Raw genomic sequence first — 18,474 nt, 5'->3', positions numbered from 1 at the left:
GACATTAAAAAGAAATGAAATCCTACCATTTGAAGTCACATGGATAGACCTAGAGGTTACTATGCTGAGTGAAATAAGTCAGACAGAGGAAGATCAATACCATATGATTTCACCTATATATGGAATCTAAGGAACAAAAAGAACAAACTGATCAAAAACAGACTCACAAATTTAGTGGGCATTTTGGTGACGGACAGAGGGAAGGGGTGTTGGGGGGCTGGAAGAATGGGATGAAGGGTTAAAGAAGTATAAATTAGTAGTTGATAGTTGAGTATGGAGAGCATGGCAGAGGGAATGCAGTTAGCATTAATATGATGGTTAAGTGGAGGGTCAGGGGAGGGAGGGAGCCATTGGGGGGATCATTTTATGAACTATATACATGTCTAACCAATGTACTGCATACTTGAAACTAATTTTAAAAATAAAATGAAATGAAATGTGCTATTAAAAAAAAGAAGAAGAGTGGTTGCTGGGGGTGGGGGTGGGGTGACTGGGAAATGCCACAGGAATGCTCTAGAGTGATGGAAATGTTTTATAACTTAACAGGGTTGTGAGTTCCATGGATATATGCATTTGTCAAAATTCATCAACCTATGAATTTCCCTGTAGGTAAATTATACCTCAATTAAAAAAAATTGAAATGTTGTCCTATATTTCTATACCCAGAATAACATGCATAGAGGGTAAAAATCTAAGAAGTATATGAAAGTCCCCAGGGAAAAATTTTGCCTAAAGTCAAATGACGTCTATAGAGCACTTACCACATATAAGTTGTTCCACATGCTTTTAATTCTCACAGTGATCCTATTAGGCCTGCAAAAGCATTATCCCCATTCAGCAAATGAGGACACTATGACATAAAAGGTTAGATAACCTACCCAGGACCATAGAAGAGGGAATAGAATTCTGTTCAGTGATCTCCACTACCTCATAAGGCCCTGTTGCTTAGAACAGATGTTTTAATTTCAGAAAGAAATTTATGTAAATCCATGTAAACATTTAAAATCAAGGTTAGTGTTTTGCTTACCCAGCCATATGATGTCAACGCCTTAAGCAAGGTATATATTCTCTTTCCAGTCTGGTCTTCAACTGTTAAAACACTTATATTGTCCCATGGAAAACACCAATACCAACCACAAACTGGGATACTCTTTGTCAGTCTATCAGATTTGAGTTTTCTTCTTATCTTGGAAGTTTCCAATTAGTTTTATTTTACTCTTTCAAAATACTGAGCTTTTCCCTATCTGATGATCTCTTTCTCTTCTGAGCCCCCATGGCACCCTAACTGCCTGAGAGACTGATTTGTCATTTAAAAGTTACCATTTAATGCCTAGTGTGGGCCAAGCAATGTCCCAGATGTAGATCATCGCAAGGCCCTTTTTCTAGCAGAAGCAGCAGAGGCTCATTGATTTGCTTGAAAGTACACCACTAGTAAAGCTGGGATTTGGATGCAGGTCTGTCTTAAGAGAAAACTCAATCCTTTATACCCCAGACCACTGTAAACAGAAACCCACTTCTTATACCTGTGTCCCAATTCCCTAAGTGGAGTCGAGCCCCTCACTCGGTCAAAACCATATCTTACATATGTTTGAGTTTCCAGAGCCTGCTGAAGGTCAAGGGGAATCCTTTAGCATCCTTACCTGTAGAGAGGGGACCCTGCTGTCAACAGGTTTTCCCACGGAAGCAGCAGTAAAAGAGGCCTCCAGCCAAGGTAAAAGGCGTGATTTGATTACTTCCACACCATCATAATGTCCTCCTAAGAGAATCCACAAATCAGGTCAGTGAGAGAAACTCAACCACACCAATTCAGTCAGAGAGCACAAAGAAAAGAAAGAAAGAAGAAGAGCTGGATGGGAGAGCACAGGCCATTCTCACCTTCTTGCGCTGTTGTGGTGAGGATTCCAAAGAGTTGTCCCTGCACTTTGGCAACTTGTTCAATGAGTTCGAGGCAAACACTCAGATTTTGATCACATGAGTTCGTCTGCAAAGCCAAAATAGCAGACATCAATGCAATTTCTTTACTCTGGGACCCACTGCAAGTAGACAAGGGCCCTCCCTTTACATGAGGGCTGCCTGGCTCTGGTAAGCTCCGGGACAGAGACTGCTGTGTGTTCACCAAAACGTATCTCTCTTTCCTCCTGGGCACACAGCTAGAACACTTTCCCAGCTACCTTAGCAGTTTGTGCGGCCATGTAACTGAGTCCCGGTCCATGAGATGGGAAGTGACGTGTGTCACTTCCAGATATGACCTAGAATAAAACTTGAGTGATTCTCTTCTTTCTCTCTCTTTTCTCAACTGCCAGCCAAAGGCAGAAGACCAAGCAGTGGACCCCAAGGACCTAAGGGATGGTGGAGCCTCTAGATTTGGAAGTGTGCTAACTGAACACTTACAATGACTGTCACGTGTTTGAGAAAGTTTATTTGTGGGTGGTAAGCCACTGAGATTTGGGGGTCGTTTCAATAGAAATAACTCTTACTCCCTACTCAATGGAATCTCGCAACAAATCCCTTTATAAAGTGAATTAGACTCTTTGTAACACAATACAAATCATTGCTCCTAATTTACCTGCTTTATTGGTTCTTGACCTCTAAGTTCAATATGTGCATAAAGGACACGACATGTTAACAGTAAGAAAGTAGCACTGGGTTAGGGATACAGTGGAGAGTAAGACATAAAGGATGGGCCAGGCCACACAACACACGCAGACTAGTGGGGGAGACAGGAGAATAGGCAGTTATCCTGCAGTGGAACAGTAAGTCTTACTATAGGGATAAGCATAAGGTCTACTCAAGAGCCCATTGTCTTGGAAAGTCAGGGAAGACTTACCAGAGGAAGTAAAAGCTAGGCAAGAAGAAGTTAGGTAGATTTGGAGAAAGGGCTGTTTGAATGGCTGTGGAACATTTTAAGCAATAAGAGCAGAACATGAAGAAGTCAAGGGAAAGGGCTTTCAGTAATTATCTTGCTTTTGTCATCTCCTTGGTGAACTTTCACCATTTCCTAATTAGCCAAACCTCTAATCGATTCTAACACTAAAGGAAGGAGCCCAACTACATGCAACAAGCAAATAGTATGGGTGTAAAAATGCATAGATTTGATATGTCATCTCAAGCCATACTAAGGCACTAGTACTGGGTGCTTCCTGGGCACTACAAATCTCGAGACAGGAAGCAGGGTACAAGGAGGATAGAAACTAGAATGAAGAGGAAAAATTTGGAGGACCTCTATGCAAAAGTTTACAAGTTTATAAAAAGCACATCTGTGTTATCAAGGAAAGTGGTTTAGGCAAGCAGTAAGCTGCCTGTGGAGAGAGGACATGCCTGCCCTGTTCACTGTTGTATTCCCAGCCCTGCATTCTAGCATCTCTATCTATTGAAACTCAATAATATGTATTGGATGGATGAATAAATATGAGATAATTCACTGACTTTGGATTCGTTACATACTTCCTAAGTGTCAGACACTATTAATGCTTTACATATATAAACTCTGTTCAACCTCACAAGAGTACACAATGAGATATGATTGCCATTATTACCATGCATCTAAAACTTAGATGCAGAGAGATTAAATAACTAGCCCAAGGTTACTTAACTAGAACAATGTCAGAACTGAGATTAGAACCCAAGCTGCTTGTTCCAAAGCTGCTGGTAACTAGCTCTGCTATAGCACTTATTTCTATTGTAGCCATTTGTCTCTGTCTCATCCTCTATCCCCTTCTCCTAAGAAGACTATGAGGTTTTTAAAAATGACTTAATCTTTTTCATGTTTATATCAACTACCACTAATATCCATAGCAAATTGAAGGGCCCAACAATATTTGTTGGATGAATGAATGAATGAATGAGTGACTTAACAGCATAATATTGATAAGATCAGAACATTTGGAACCCACAGCCTGAGCAGTTATCTCCACTCCTTCCTCGCTGAACCAGCAGTCCTTTGCCCTTGCTGTTTTACCCCTGCACTTATCGCATTGACCTTCAATTCCCGTTACAGTCTTTGCCCCCTGGCTAGACCATGCCATGTGCTAATTGGACAGAGAACGGGCAAGGGAGCCAAGCAGACCTGAATGAGTGTTTCAGCTCTGCTACTTGCCACAAGTTCTGTGTGACCCTGCACAGGTTACTTAATCTCTGAGCCTATTTCCTCTCCAGAAAAAATAAGTATAGATAATGCCTTACAGAGTGTTAGGAGAATTAAATCAAAATAGTGCATATTCAGCACCTCAGAGACAGAAGGAGTTCAATGACTGGAACCTACGAGGTGGTATGCACTATTGATAGAAGTAATGGGCTTAGGAAGAAGGCAGACCTTGGTTTTAATCTTGTTCTCCATTTATGAGCCGCATTCCCTTAGAAACTAGATTTTAAATAAGAACCTCCATTTACTCATGCATAGAAGGTGGGTGATCTCACAAACTAACTTAGATGCAGAGTAGAGGAGTTACACAATGATCAGAAGTATTATTGTGGTATTATTACTATATGCTCCTGTGCCTTGCCCAGTACCTGGTACAAAGTAGGTGCCCAGAGGTATGTTTGTCAAATATCTGAATTTACAACTTAAATAACAGAAGAGAATAGACTGTCAAACAGTTCCTGGTCCCAAGACATGTCACAACATGCTGCAACTTCTAACACAAAGCATTGCACAAGAGACTCAAGTTTCACTAGGGTCACATTACTTTACCAAACACGTACTCACATAAAATAAATAAAATAAAGATATGAACTAATTATATTGTTTTCTAATTCCAAAGCACAGACTCTCAAACTTCATTCATTATAAATCATTGAGTTCTTATTATATGTAAGGTCTTGGGCTGCCAGCTCAGGACACAAAGCCACATTTTTAAAAAAATTTTTTTTTAATTGCCTGGTGAGCAACGAGCTCACCAACTGCAGCAGTGGGATGGAGAATGGGAAACACACAAGGGTTAAATAATTACCTAAGAGTTTATTAAGTACTCTAGGTGGATAATGAGCTGTAGGAGGGACAAAGCACTCTCTGGTAAAGGGTGAGGGGTAAGAGATTAGGGCATGAGAAACGGAGGAACAGCAGGTACCAAGGCAAGAAGCAGCAAGGTACATTATAGGAGGAAGTGGAATACAGGGTCCAGAGACCAAATAATGAAAAACTGAATTTGCCACATGAGGGGCTCTGGGCTTTATCCCATCACTGAAGGACGTAATGGGGCAAGTAGATGAGGATGAGAATGACATAGTCAGATTTGCTTTGCATTTTACAAAAATCAGTTCTGGCAGGAATAGACCAGATAGAGTTTGGATAGACAGTGAATCTGGCTGAGAGATGCTGAGGACTGTGGAGACGCTGAGGGTCCCGTAAAGGTCCTTTCTAGACGCCGAATCATATCTGTGTCAGCCAAGATCCCAGTGATGTATTACTTGAGGAGGAAGTCGGGAGGTTTAGAAACAGGCAAGAGGTGTAAGAAGGATGACGCTGTTTTGAAACAGTTAGATATCTGAAGGACCTTCACATGAAGATGTCTAGTCATAGTACCTAACAATTACTGAGCACCTACTCTGTGCCAGCGAGGCACTGTGCTAAGAAGTGTAAATACGGTTTCTTTTAATCCTCAAAACTACCCTACAAATTGGATACCATCCATCATCCTGAATTCACCAATGAGAAAAACGAAGGTCTTAAGTAATTCGAAAGAGACAGTGGTCGAACTAGAGCCTAAACCCATTCCTGTGGCCTCTAACACTGCAGCAGAGCTCTCAACCATGAGGCTTTACCAAAAAAGAGTTGGAAAATCAGTCTAGATCTCATAAGAGAGATGGGTGGGAGGCGTGACTTTGGAAGCTTTCAGGAGGTGGACACAGCGGAAGCCGTGTGCATAGACGAGATCACCAGGGAGATTACAGAGTGGGGAGAGGGCCAAGGGCCGGGCATAGGGCAATTTTGGTAATTCAGAAATGGGCTGAGGAAAAAGGGCCAGTGATTGAAAAACAAAACAAGAGCAGTAAGAAATAAGAGGATAGCGAGAAGAAAGATAAAGAAGAACCAGGAAGGCAAAGGAGATGGTTTAGTCTCTGCTTCACTCGTACATTTATGCGAGGGAGCTATTGTGTGCCGGATGCTAGGGTCACAATGATGAAGGAGATAGTCTCTTACCCTCAAGGAATTTATAGCCTAAAATAAACATGTCAGTGCGTGCAAAACCAGATACTGCTTGCCACAATAAAGGCAGAACCAGATTTCAGGAGTGAGGCTCAAAGGAAGAGGTGGTAAGAAGCCAAGAAAACTCAGTAAAGCCTTTACCGGAGGAGATTTGTGGGCTCCAATTCCAAGAAATTCTAATCGCTCTAGTGTGGGGCCTGGGCATTGAAAATTTTTTTAAGTTTTCTAGATGATATTTTTATGCAAACAAGATTGAGAACCATGGCATTAGTGGGAAGTGAGATCAATTTAGTAAGGTTCAGTCAGCCTAACCCCTTAAGAAAAATTAAGAGAAAAGAGTATCACGATTACTAAAGAACAGTGAAAACTTTGTTTCAGTTACAAAAGCATAAGGGTGTTACGTGTGAAGTAAAATGCATTGATTTCTTTGGATAAATTTTAAAAACATTGTTCTAGGGAATAATGCTTTAACCCATGTCGAAAATCACTGTTCTGAGAAATAAATAGCCACAAAAATGACCCCTCAAACAGCTATATCAAAGTTGGGTTGGAGGTGGGCATGGAGAAAAGCAGGGAAATCAATAGAAATATGCCATGTTATAGGTGCGGAACATAAACAAGTGACCTTGAAACTTATTCTATGACTTCATGCAGATAGGAAAGCAAGAGGTAACAGAAAGGAGTAGAATATTCAGGAATATAACCACCAGCATTCTTAACATAAATAGAACTTGTTCTTTTAAAGCCACTAACCCCTGTCCAACAGATATGGGTTACTCTCCTCCTTTTGTAATCGTGATGGCTTTAAAAATACTGAGTCTTGTTAGGGGCAGAATGCTCTGGACAGCACGAAGCTACTATGCTTGAGTCTGCAGGTATTTTCACAACAAAGTTCGCTTGAGATCTGCCATAAACATTCTCTAGAAGCTGACTTTTTTTTCACATGTAAGAAATGACGGGAGCTTGAATAAGAGCAAAAGCAGGTAGAGGGGAAAGGTGGGAGATACTTGACAGATATTTAAGAGGTAGAGTCCTCAGGGCTTGATGAACCCATTTTGTAAGGTGGGACGGAGAAGAAATAGCCCAGGTTTCTGACTTGAGCCGCAGAGGGGATTGTGATGCCATTGCTCAACCCAAGGCCACAAGCAGAGAGCCAGCAAGACTGGAGAGAGGGTAACTAGTCCTGCGTGGTTCGTGTTGTGTTAGAGGATGTGGAGCTTCCACATGGAGCTGTCTGGAAGGCAGGTGGACACTCAGGTCAGGAGCTCTGGCAAAACCGCTGATGCTAGAGATAGACTTAAGAGTCACCAGCATCTGGGAAGCTAAAGCCATAAAATTTGATACCATGTGTCAACTGCTGCAGAGAAATCAAGCAAAGACTAGGGAAAAAGGAGACCGAACTTGACTGACCACAAGGTAGCCTCTAATGACTGTTACGAGAGCTATTATAGCAGAATAATGAGGTGGGGGGGTTACTCGGTGTGCTTCCAGATTGTTCCAGGTTGAAGAAGAAATGGGATTTGAAGAAGCAAAAGCAATGAGGACAGAAGGACAGATTACTCGTTGAAGAAACTTCTTAGTTTGGGGAGGGATAGCAACAGCACCGCAGCTTTGTTCTCACCCCTTCAGTGTCACCATCTTATGGCCCAAACAGAAGCTCTGGAACCATTGAGCCTAAATGTTGCCTAATTTCCAAGGTCCTTCATACAACATCCCCACACAACCTATCCTGCCTTACTCCTCCCATAGCGCCTCTCTCTACTCCAGTCACTGTTGTGCTTTGCCATTGCACACAGCACGTGTGCTCCAGAATGACCACCGACCCTTTGATCCCTTTCACCTCCTTCTGAGCAGCCTTGACCTTATTAACATTTCCACATGGGAGCCTGATCATCCATGCCGCTACCAATGGTTCTCTCCTACCCGATATTTTATTCCTAACCTTGAATCGCCTCCACAACATGAAGAAAAAAATTAATGAAATTTGTCACTGAATATTTGAACCAACTTGCAAACTTTGACTTGAAAAGCTCTTAAAATCCATCAATATGTATTTCAATATGAAATACAGTTATTTCCACTTTAAGAAACTTCAGTCTCACACACACAAAATATACTTCATGTATATTAAATAAGAATTAAATAGTACAAAAGGATTCATCACAATATTCCTTTAAAATATGAATGCTAATACATTAAATGGTTTACTTGACTTTTTTATTTTTTAAAAAAATTTAATTTTAATACATTTACATAAAACAAGAATGCCATTCCAAACCCTCCAATTAGAGAATCTGGAGGTGAGCAAGAAAGAGACAATCAGCAGTAGGTGTGTGGAAATTAGTCTGAAGGGAGGCATTTTTCATGCAGCTCCTTGCAGCTGGCCATAGAAATTCACACATGGAAAACAAAAGCCTGAATATCTACCTTCTCTTTTTCCCACTGTCCACGGGACATATGCTGGGGGCGGGAGGGGGAGGTTGCAGGAAATGAACACTACAAGTAAGTGGAATTTCTTTACATCTTCCCTTCACTGTAGGAAATAAGAGAATGGACTTGGCAAGCAAAAGACTTAGTTTCATATCCAAGTTCCACCCCTTCTTGTGGAGTGACCTTGGGCAGGTAAGCTGCCCTTTTAAGGTTTGGTTTTCTCGTCTGTAAAATGTAGAAAATAAAACCTGTGATTTCATAGGTTCTTATAAGGTTTAAAGGCACTAATGCACGAAGAGTGCTTTGAAAATTTTCAAGGGTTCTTTATATACTAGTTGTAACAGGCTACAACTGCTCCCCTAAGGAAGCACAGTCCCATATGCAGCAGCCTTTCAAGTAGCTCTGTTCCCCAAATCAACCCTTTAGTCTACATCATGGCTGGCTTTGTCACAATGCTACCTCCACAGCAAAGTTTTAAAACCAAAATACTGAATTTTAGATATAAGAAAAAATAAGTTTATATGTACCCCAACAATTTAGCAAAAGCTTCTATTTAGGCTTCTCCACTGGATTTTAGTGTCCCAGCCCCCAGTTAATATTCCTATCAGATTTCTTTCATTGTGTATTCTCCTTACATATTAAACCATAATGATCTTTATATTAACAAGTTTGTCCAAGATGAAGATAAGAAAAGTCAAATTAAAAAGTTGATAGCCCCTCTGCTAAAAATAAAATGACCTGCCCCAATCACTTAATTTCTCTTGTAGCCATGAATTCATCATTAGTAACAGTGGCAGGAACGGTAGCACCAATCATGTACTCCATGAGCTTTCCATTTCTCAGGCTCCCTTACAATTAGACTGAAGTCACGTAATTCTAACCAAGGGACGATGAGTCAAAGTGATGTGTATGATGTAAGAGTAGTGCAAGTTACTCACTCTATCTCTCCACCTGCAGACCTTCGAGGCCCTATAATGAGATGGCCGCTCCACCAGATGGAGGGTTCCCGAAACTGAGCCAGGGATGGAGAGAGTTGCCATCAGACTTTGCATGGATGAGAAATAAACCTCAGTTAACACTGAGACACGAAGATTTGGGGTTTTATTCGTTACTGCGGCATTGTCTATCTAGTAGAGAGAAAAAGGTCCTCAAGGGAAGAAAAATGTCCTTTATAAATTTACTAATTAGAGCAAATCCTCAAGAATGTAGCAGTATATTCACAAAGAAGGAGGGGTGAAGGCGGTAAGGGAATCTGTTTGAAGATACTATAGCAACCACATGACCTTTTGTACTAAGAATTAGGCATATTTTGGCAGAGAGACAGCCTCTAGTGCAAATGCAAAGATTATTCTAAAACAGAGGAGAAACCTTTTTAAGGCTCCTTTTTATGTGCTAATATTTAATATGCTGTTTTTACTTGTTAGTGCAGATTTCTATAACACAAGAGGAGAGTAAGGCAAGAAAAAGCATTACCGGCCTGCCTTACTATCTCCATTCACATATCAAATAATCAAAAGTTTCCAGATCCTGGGTCTATTATTTTACTTTAAGAAATGTAAGCCCATCTTATTTTAGGGATGGGGTTATCAAGGGTATAGTAAACTCTTATATGCTACCATAGTTACCTAGAGTACATTTTAAAAGTAATAAATCTCAGAGCATCTGACCAAAGTTAATTAACTCCCTAGTCCACAGGACTCTGAATGGAAACATAAGCATCTCAGAGGGAGGAGAGTTTCAGCCTAGAGTTGACCTCCAGGTGCTGTTAACATTGTCAGGAGGATAATTTCTCATCTTAACATCTCTATGGAGCAATAAGGTAATCAGAATCCAGTTCTGCACAGGTCATTACGTGACCTTTTCACAGTTGACCAATAGCCCCATGCAGATGTAGTGTGATAAATTGGGGGCACTGGGGACAGCATCTTTGTACAAGAACCTTAGGACCATTCTCAGAGTCTTTGACCTTGTTCATTAAATGTGCCAGCGTAGTTTACAAGAGGCTGATTCACATCATCTCTTGTCTAAAGTATCTCCCAGTCCTGTCCATTCTCCCTAGCGTTGCCTATGTCCCCAGGGTGTGACAGCTAGAGCAACTTTTCCAAAACACAGTCCAAACGCATGTCCTCACTGCACAATGCTTTTAGTTTCTCCTCACTGCCCTCAGGATCAAGTCCAAGGCCCTCCACCCTTTGGCCCCCACCACCCCACGTCCTCGGCTTTATCTCACTTCCACTCCCTGCCTTGAACTATTTACAGTCCCTCCAAATATCCCAGCCTTTTTACACACCCCTGCTTTTCGCACGTGCTGTTTCCTCCATCCTTCATCCTCTTCTCCAATTAGAAGTTCATCATTAAGATACACTTGACATTTCTATTCCTAGCACCTAGCACAGACAGGTACATTGTAAGCTCTGAAAAAATGTTTGTTGAATAAATTAATAAATGTGCACTACAAAAAGTTTAAATATAGAATGTCTCGCCCAAACCTTTACACATAGCAGAAGCTCAGTCACCATTTGTTGAATGAATTATTAAGCTCTTAATAACTGGCTCAGTTCTTGGTTGAACAAGAAAGGATTCTCTATGGCTCTTTCAACAACATTCTCAATAACCACAAAGGAGGAAAACAATTCTGAGTTATGTGTTCACGCCAAGCTGTCACTGAACATTCAGTAGAATCTCAGTTTTAAAGGCCAAGTAATGCAATAATCCAGCATCAAAAAAAAAAAAAAAATTAGTTGGCAATGTTTGTTATTGTTTTTATGATTTGTTTCAATAGCCACCATATGGACAGTGCAGATATAGAACATGTCTGTCACCATAGAAACTTTTATTGGACAGTTTTGCTCTAGAAAGAATAAGGCAGCCAGAATTGCTATAGTGGATTGAGCAAGAAAGAGAGTAATAGATGAGGTCACAGAGTTTAAAGGAACACAACTGTGTAGGAGTTAGATGGCCTTAGGAACCGTGGCTCTTATTCTGAGTGAGATAGGAAGTCTGGAGGGTTTTGCCAGAGGAGTAACTCGATCTTATTTGACATTTAGAAGAATTGCTTTGGGTTACTATTTGTGTAATAATCCAGACGAAAGATATTTGAAGGTGGACAAGGGTGGTAGTAGTGGAGATGGTGAAAAGTGCTCAGGTTCCGTGTGAATTTAGAAGCTAGCACCAATAGTTTACGCTGGTGAAAAAGATATAGAGTGGTTCATGACGAAGACAAATTAGGAAAGAGGTCAGCGTTTGGGGCATTGGAGAGGTAAGGTCAGCTTTGACTTCGAAATGATGGCACAACTGAAAATGTCCAAAGGTCATTGGAGAAATGAGAGTTCAGACGAGAACAGCCCCTGAATATAGATATGAGATTCATCAGCATACGTATAAGAGAAGTAGGAATGGAGGTGGAAGGTAAGAACAGCCGTAAGAGGGAAGCAGGTTAAGGCAAAAAGAAAAACAAGGGTGTCAACAGTCAGATGCGACAGATGCCAGGGAGTTGGATAGAAACGATGGGAAATGAACACAAACTTTGGAAAGACATCGGTCTCTGAGAGTGCAGTTTCTACTTTGTGTGTAGGACTGGGCGAGAAGCTGGGTTGAAATGGTTTCAGTGAGAACAGAGGAATGGGATGGGCCACTGTTAATTGGAAGGGAAAATACAATAAATTTTGGCATTTCTCAGTACTTACAGGTAGTTTCTAAAACAATCATTTAATTTGGTGCAGCCTAGTGTCATTTGTGTTAAATGTGTCTTGTGACAAACTAAACATGCTTTTTAAAACTTGGAGTTTATTTAGGCCACGGGGCAATAAAAAAAATTTTTGTAAGAGCTTGTTTTAAGGAGGGTTAATATGTATATCAAGATTTGTTATTCTCAACCTTCTGAGACTAAGTGACAAGTAGGCACTGGTAAGGGCCGTGGGGGGACCCCAAGGCTTTTGTAATAAAGAGGTAAATTTTAATTTTCCTGCCTTCTCTATGAAGAACAGTTCTTCAAAAGTGGGCAAAGCCATAAAGGCTAAACGCTAAGAAGGAAAGCTGAGAAGAAAGGGGTAGCTGTTCTTTGAGCTCCTCTCAACCTCCCCCTCAGGAGCCCTGGTTAAAGGGTGAATGGGAAAGCCCAAGGGACTCAGGACAGCAGCCAGTTGCATTTTTCCTGGTAAAACTTCAGAAACAAGCTCAGCTAGACTCAAAAAACTGAGATCCCAAAAGGGATATAATGATATAATCCGGTCTCTCCCACCTAAACAGAGGAGGTACTGAGACCCAGAGAGGTTAAATAAATGGCCCCAGGTCGTTCAGATAATTTGTTCTATGCAGAGCGAGACCCAGGACCTATTGGCGCTGATTCCAGATCCCTGGCTCTGTCTGCCTCACCCTTCTACTTGCTGTGTAAGAGTGACACTCTCCTAATTTAAGACGGACTGACTGAATGTAAAGCAAATTCAGCACTGGAGTTCTACCTTCCGTCGGGGGTGGGGGACGGGGGAGAGTAATGGGAGCTGGCGTGGGGGTGGGGATTAGGAAGCTTTAAACAGCGCTCTGAGTTTGATGACAGAATATTGGCCTCTTACAAATGCCCTGGCAACAGGCTTTCTGAAATCTGCCTTGGTGTTAAAACTGTGCCTTACATTCCGCGCTGACCAGCATAACAGTGAAAGCTGCAACGTTGACAAGTGTTCGGTTCACTCACCTCTCGGTAATAAATCCTGGGTGTATTTTCATGAAACTCTATTCTGTTACAACCCCTGAGAATCCTCAAGAGTAGGAGACATAGGGAGAGGAGGGGGCAGGGGAGAGGTTATAGTAAAAAATAATTCGAGGTGGGGGTACTGGGGTGGATTGCTGGAGGAGGGGGATGGGAGGGAGGGTGCCAGCTTGACCAGACCCCAGGCAGACAGCAGCTCTTTCTCGTTGCTAGGGCCGCCAGAGTCCTTGGTTACCACTAAAAGGATTGCGCTCTCCACTGCTCCACTCCCAGTCTCGAGCTCCGCCCGCCGCGCCACCCCAGCACCTCCTCGCGCCGCGGGGAGGAAAGGGCGCTGGCAGACACATGCCAGTCCTTCCCTCCCAGCGATCCCAGTCCGAGGCTGGGTCCCTGTTAGGACTCTTAACCGCCAGGGCTTTGCAAAGCGGCCACTCCGATTCCAGCCCTAAGAAACCCCGGTCGAGGGCTGTGCAATGAACTAGGGCAGAGGAGTAGAGGGGCGAACCCCAGGAATCTCCCACCCTGACTCACGCTGTACTCCTTCTGCCAGCGCTCTAGCTTTTCAGGCAACGATCGTAAAAATTCGTTGGAGACCAGTTTCTTCAGGTTTTCCGCCATCGCTCACTTATCCGCTCGGCCCCACTCTGAGAGATGGAGACGTGGAGGGGACGAGTCGGTGGCCTCCGCAAGACTGCGGGGTGATATGGCCGGAAGGGTGTTATCTTCCTAAGGAGCTCAGAGCGCGGCCGATGTTTCCATCCTCCCCCTCGGGTTGGACCGGGCAGGGTTCGGGAAGCCGGGGGGAGGTGCCCTGGGCCGCAGCGGCCGAGCCTCATCCGCTGCCCGGTAAGGTTTCCTGGCTCCCCCGAGGCTGCCCTGAGCCCCGGCCATAAATACCCTGTCTATTATTAAACAAACCTTGACGTGGGCGGGCTGCTGCTAGGGACGCGCGCCCCCGGCGTCGTGGCAACGCCCGGGTCGCCGCCCAGCCCCCATTGCACCCTCTCCCCACCTCGGGCCCAACCACCTTCCCAGTTTCTTCGGGGTTACCAGGCACCCGCCAGGGTGCGCAACAGCTGCTGTTCCTAATGCTGCTGCAGCTGCGGCTGCTTGCTGCAGGCCGAAGGCGAGGGCGCCCCATTCCGCTGAGATTCCGAGTTGGGTCAGGGGCCGGAGGACACCAAGACTACAAATGGCAGCTGCGCGAGATGGGCCCGCAGTGTGGAATGGGGCGAGGAGCGAGGGTGGGACCGTCAGCAAAGGTTGTTTCTTCATATAAGTTTTTGGTTAGGAAAGCTCGCTGGGCTCTTTTATTCTTTCACTTCTCAGGCCTTTAATTCTTCATTTGTAACACCAAGGGCTCGCCTATATGAAATTCGCTTTAACTAAAATTTCAATTCTTTCTGCTTCTATCTTTTGCTTTGTTCCTTGGCCCACTGAGTGGGTGCCCAAATCAATGGATTTTAGCTCCAGGATGTTCACAAATTTAAATTAACCCGTCAATCCAAACCGAGTTCAGCCCTAGTTTGACACTATTTCAAAAGGATGTATTAATCTGCAATGATAACTTGAATTAGTTAAGAAATGAAACCGTTTCAATCATCGTTAAGCACTTTAGAAGCCCTCATTTTATATGCCATCAAATGATATACTGATTGCAAATCATTCTTATCTGATATTCATTAAAACAGTAGGGGTGGTGCAGGCCCTAAGCTCACTAGTTTAATTCAATTTCTTTTCTCTAGGGACTTGAAAATATATGAAAATCGCATATGTGAAAGTACCGTAAAATTCAGAACTTTCACCACCTCTTTTTATTTCTCTCAATTATAGTGCTTTTACTGTCCTCTAATAAAAATGAGAGGCTCATTTTTGGAACCTGTGTTCCTACTATTTTCTGTAGATCACAAAATGACTACAAGGGTACGTAACACATTATTATATCATAGTAGGATAGTAGTTACTAAAGTAAAAAATATACCAAAAAACACTAAATATTCATTAGACATTTTTTTCTTTAAAAAATATAAAAGGAATGGAAAAAAACCTCAGATTTCTTAATTTGGAGCCAATAATTGGAGCCAATATTTCAATAGGCAGTTGGAATCTTTGAATGGATTTATTTACATATTCATAAAAAATAAGTTGGAATATTTATGTCAGATCAGGGGTTAAATCTTTTCCCTTGCTGCAGGTGCTTTAACTAACCTCTAATTGTTGATTTCATCATCTGTAAACAAGGTATAATAGTCCTTCATAGAATTATTATGAGACTAAATAAGAATTCATGTGAAGTACTTAGTATGGTGTTTGGCATATTCTATGCTTCATAAATGCTATGGTCACTATTACTACGTATGTAGATCACAGTATTATATTTAATATAGAAAATTAGGAAACAATCTAAATCTCCAACAGTAATGGTTGAGCAAATCATTCAATGAATTATTGCACAATAAAAATCCTATCATTGAAGACTAGGAATTCTCAAGGCATAATGTGAAGTAAAAAGAAGCAGGACGCTAGATTACATATATTGTGTTCTTTTATGCAATGTGAACAAACCCAAGGTATGATTATGGGTGATTTTAATTTGCTCCTTTATACTTTTCTGATTTTCCAAATTTCTACCATGAACACAATAGCTTTAATGAAAAGATATTCAGAAATCAAACTACCCAAAAACTTTACCACCCTCAGAAAAATGTTAGCCAAATATCATTATTTAAGCTGACTCAAAACAGAATATCCTTTGACCAAATGTCCCTATTACTAATGTAATAATAAGACTTACAGAGTCTAAGGATAGAATGGATCTTTGAAATCTCTTTAGAATATGCTACCTGATGTTATTTATCTCTACAGGGCTCCAGCGGCACAACTAGATTTAAGACCCCTGAGGCCGGTAGTCATTTCCTGTACCTCTTGGTTTCCCTAGAACTCTTGAGTGTGGTTGTAAATAGTTAAGAACTTTTTATAAATAACAAAGAAACATAGTACTCACCGACTCAAAACAAAGAAAATGTTTTACATATTCATTATTTACCACCGCATTACTTCCAAAAAAGGATCTGAGATGGCTTACAGAAAGACTTGTAGAAAATGTTGTTTTAATGGCAAAAGCAAATATGCCTCGACTTTAAGCCTGTATACTGAGATTGAGCCTCATTTTATATTTATTTCTGAGCTTTGTAGAAGCCAAAGCAGAAAGGAAAATGAGTTACGACTGATTTTTAAACTGTACATACCAGTTCTTTAAATGGAAATGCTTTTTTCCGTTACTAATTCTGAAATATATTTATTCCTTTCCAGAGTATAGAACAACAGAGATGTAGGTGTCTTTAATAACTCTTTTTTAAAGAAAATAAACGATCTTGGTATGATTGTGTCTTGCAGTCACCTTTGATCAATGTCAAGGGGGTAACACTAGAACATATGTCATCAAAGAGAGGGCCAAGCAACTGACACCCCATTTCTTAGTTCTGGTGATGTTACTTGCTACAAACTTAGATATTCCATACCTGTAGGAATATGCGAGCATCCTCATAAATGCCCTAATGACCATACCCTCTGCAGAGCTTTTATGGGTGCTGGATAGCAATCAATTAAAGAAAGAGCTAGAGCCTGGAGAGCAAATAGTCTGTTTCTGATTTAAGAAGAATCCATATGCTTCAAATTACAAGCATGCAGTCAACAAGGTAGAGATTCTGTTCAAAGAGTTGGTAAGCCTACTTGTTTTACATATATGAAAGAAAATAACCGAAAAGGTTCTATTTAGAGAATACTTTGATGCTCTAATTTTGTCCCAATTTGATTTAGTATCTTATCAACCATGCAATTATTTGAGAAGAAAAGGTAAAAATCAAACCCTTCTTTTTGTGATACACTTTTGGATATCTTGGAGAAGTTGAAAGGACAACGGATTTGGAACATGGACGCACTTGCTGTATCTCATACTCTGCCAATAGTGGTTTCTCATGACTTTACATAAGTCTTTAATCACTGAGCCTCTTTTTTTTTCCACCTGTATAATGAAAAACATGGACTAAGTAAGTTCTAAGATCTCTTGCAGTTGTGACATTCTTTATTGCCAGTTGGTTTTTGTTTTAGCTTGAGTTTTACTTTTCTCTCTTCTTTTACATAATGGTTAAGGTTCAAATTGAGTCAATCTTGCCCTTTGTTTCAATTTTTGGTTTACAGTTCAGTTCAGGTCAAGCCTTGATTCTGAGGGAATTAGCTAATCACCAAAAGTTGAGCATCTTTTTTTTCTACAAAATGCCTCAATTTTTATTTTTACAAAGGAGGCATATAATGTAAAATGAAAACAAGTGGAACCAAAACGTTTTATATTTTGATTTAAAATATAATCATATTGAGATTATAATTATAAACCAGACAGTTTCTGTGCAGCAAGGTCTGATTTCAACTGAACCTCAGCTAATTTAAAAGTCATTTCCCTATAAAGGGCACCACTCACTTTTAGGTTCGTCCTCAACATTTGCTTTTCTCTCTGAAGTTCTTCTCTATAGGGATGGATGTTCTGTGTTCTTTCTGATAAAGCAGCCAGAACATCACGACTCTTTTCTTTCCTCACTTCACACCAAGTTGTTTTCAATCTTAACTAAGGCAGAAGAAAGAGAACCAAGCATATCCAATGCCTTCTCCAAAGTTAATGCCAAGTGATCAATTAGGAAATCCTTACTTCCTAATTATAGATTTTTGAAGAAACAGTTTGCAGGGAGAAGTCTGATGAGATTATGAAGGCACAGGAACGAAACTGTTTGATTCCTAGAATAGACTATCAAAATCCCTTCAAATGGTGTTCTTCGTTTCCCGTTGAAGAATGTCCCATACAAGCTTTCTGGCCCTTGACAAAAACAAATGTCTGGAAATCCTTTGATCACTTCACATTTCATGTGTTCTAAGAGCCATGCCTCCATCGAAGTGAGAGCACAGCTGGATGATATGATTTGAAAATGTTTCGTGCGACGCTGCATGGAGTGCACAGAGATCTTCCACGTGTTCTCTAGGCTTCTTGGGAAACGTCCCTTGATATTTCCCACTTGAAAAATCTTCTAGGCTTAAAAAAAAGGCTGCCACATGGAATATAACAATGCTCAAAACAGTATTTTCTCTCTCCCTAATTTGTAGCAGCACAATGCAACAAAAATGACTGAATGCTAAAAGTGGCGAA

At 41.2% G+C, this 18,474-nt stretch overlaps 1 protein-coding gene and 1 pseudogene across 2 annotated transcripts in view; both read right to left on the bottom strand.

Annotated features, from left to right (window-relative positions):
- SPATA18 (spermatogenesis associated 18) overlaps window positions 1-14,160 on the bottom strand; it is a 42,350-nt gene extending 28,190 nt beyond the window's left edge. The window contains exons 1-3 of the mRNA XM_025040274.1: window positions 13,812-14,160; window positions 1,876-1,981; window positions 1,641-1,756 (exon numbers count right to left, since the gene is read on the bottom strand). Coding sequence (XP_024896042.1) covers window positions 1,641-1,756; window positions 1,876-1,981; window positions 13,812-13,898 — 309 coding nt within the window. The 5' untranslated portion in view covers window positions 13,899-14,160. The remainder of the gene's footprint in view (window positions 1-1,640; window positions 1,757-1,875; window positions 1,982-13,811) is intronic.
- A 3,504-nt stretch (window positions 14,161-17,664) lies between these two features.
- LOC102885462 overlaps window positions 17,665-18,474 on the bottom strand; it is an 8,283-nt pseudogene continuing 7,473 nt past the window's right edge. The window contains exon 3 of the transcript XR_003043334.1: window positions 17,665-18,474. This exon is cut by the window's right edge and continues 35 nt beyond it. The product of XR_003043334.1 is annotated as a Fanconi anemia group B protein-like (transcript).

This window comes from Pteropus alecto, unplaced genomic scaffold, assembly GCF_000325575.1.
Source record: "Pteropus alecto unplaced genomic scaffold, ASM32557v1 scaffold57, whole genome shotgun sequence".
NCBI classification, from domain to species: domain Eukaryota; kingdom Metazoa; phylum Chordata; class Mammalia; order Chiroptera; family Pteropodidae; genus Pteropus; species Pteropus alecto.
The sequence above is the reverse complement of the archived record's forward strand: the minus strand, read 5'-3'. Positions and strand labels throughout refer to the sequence as shown.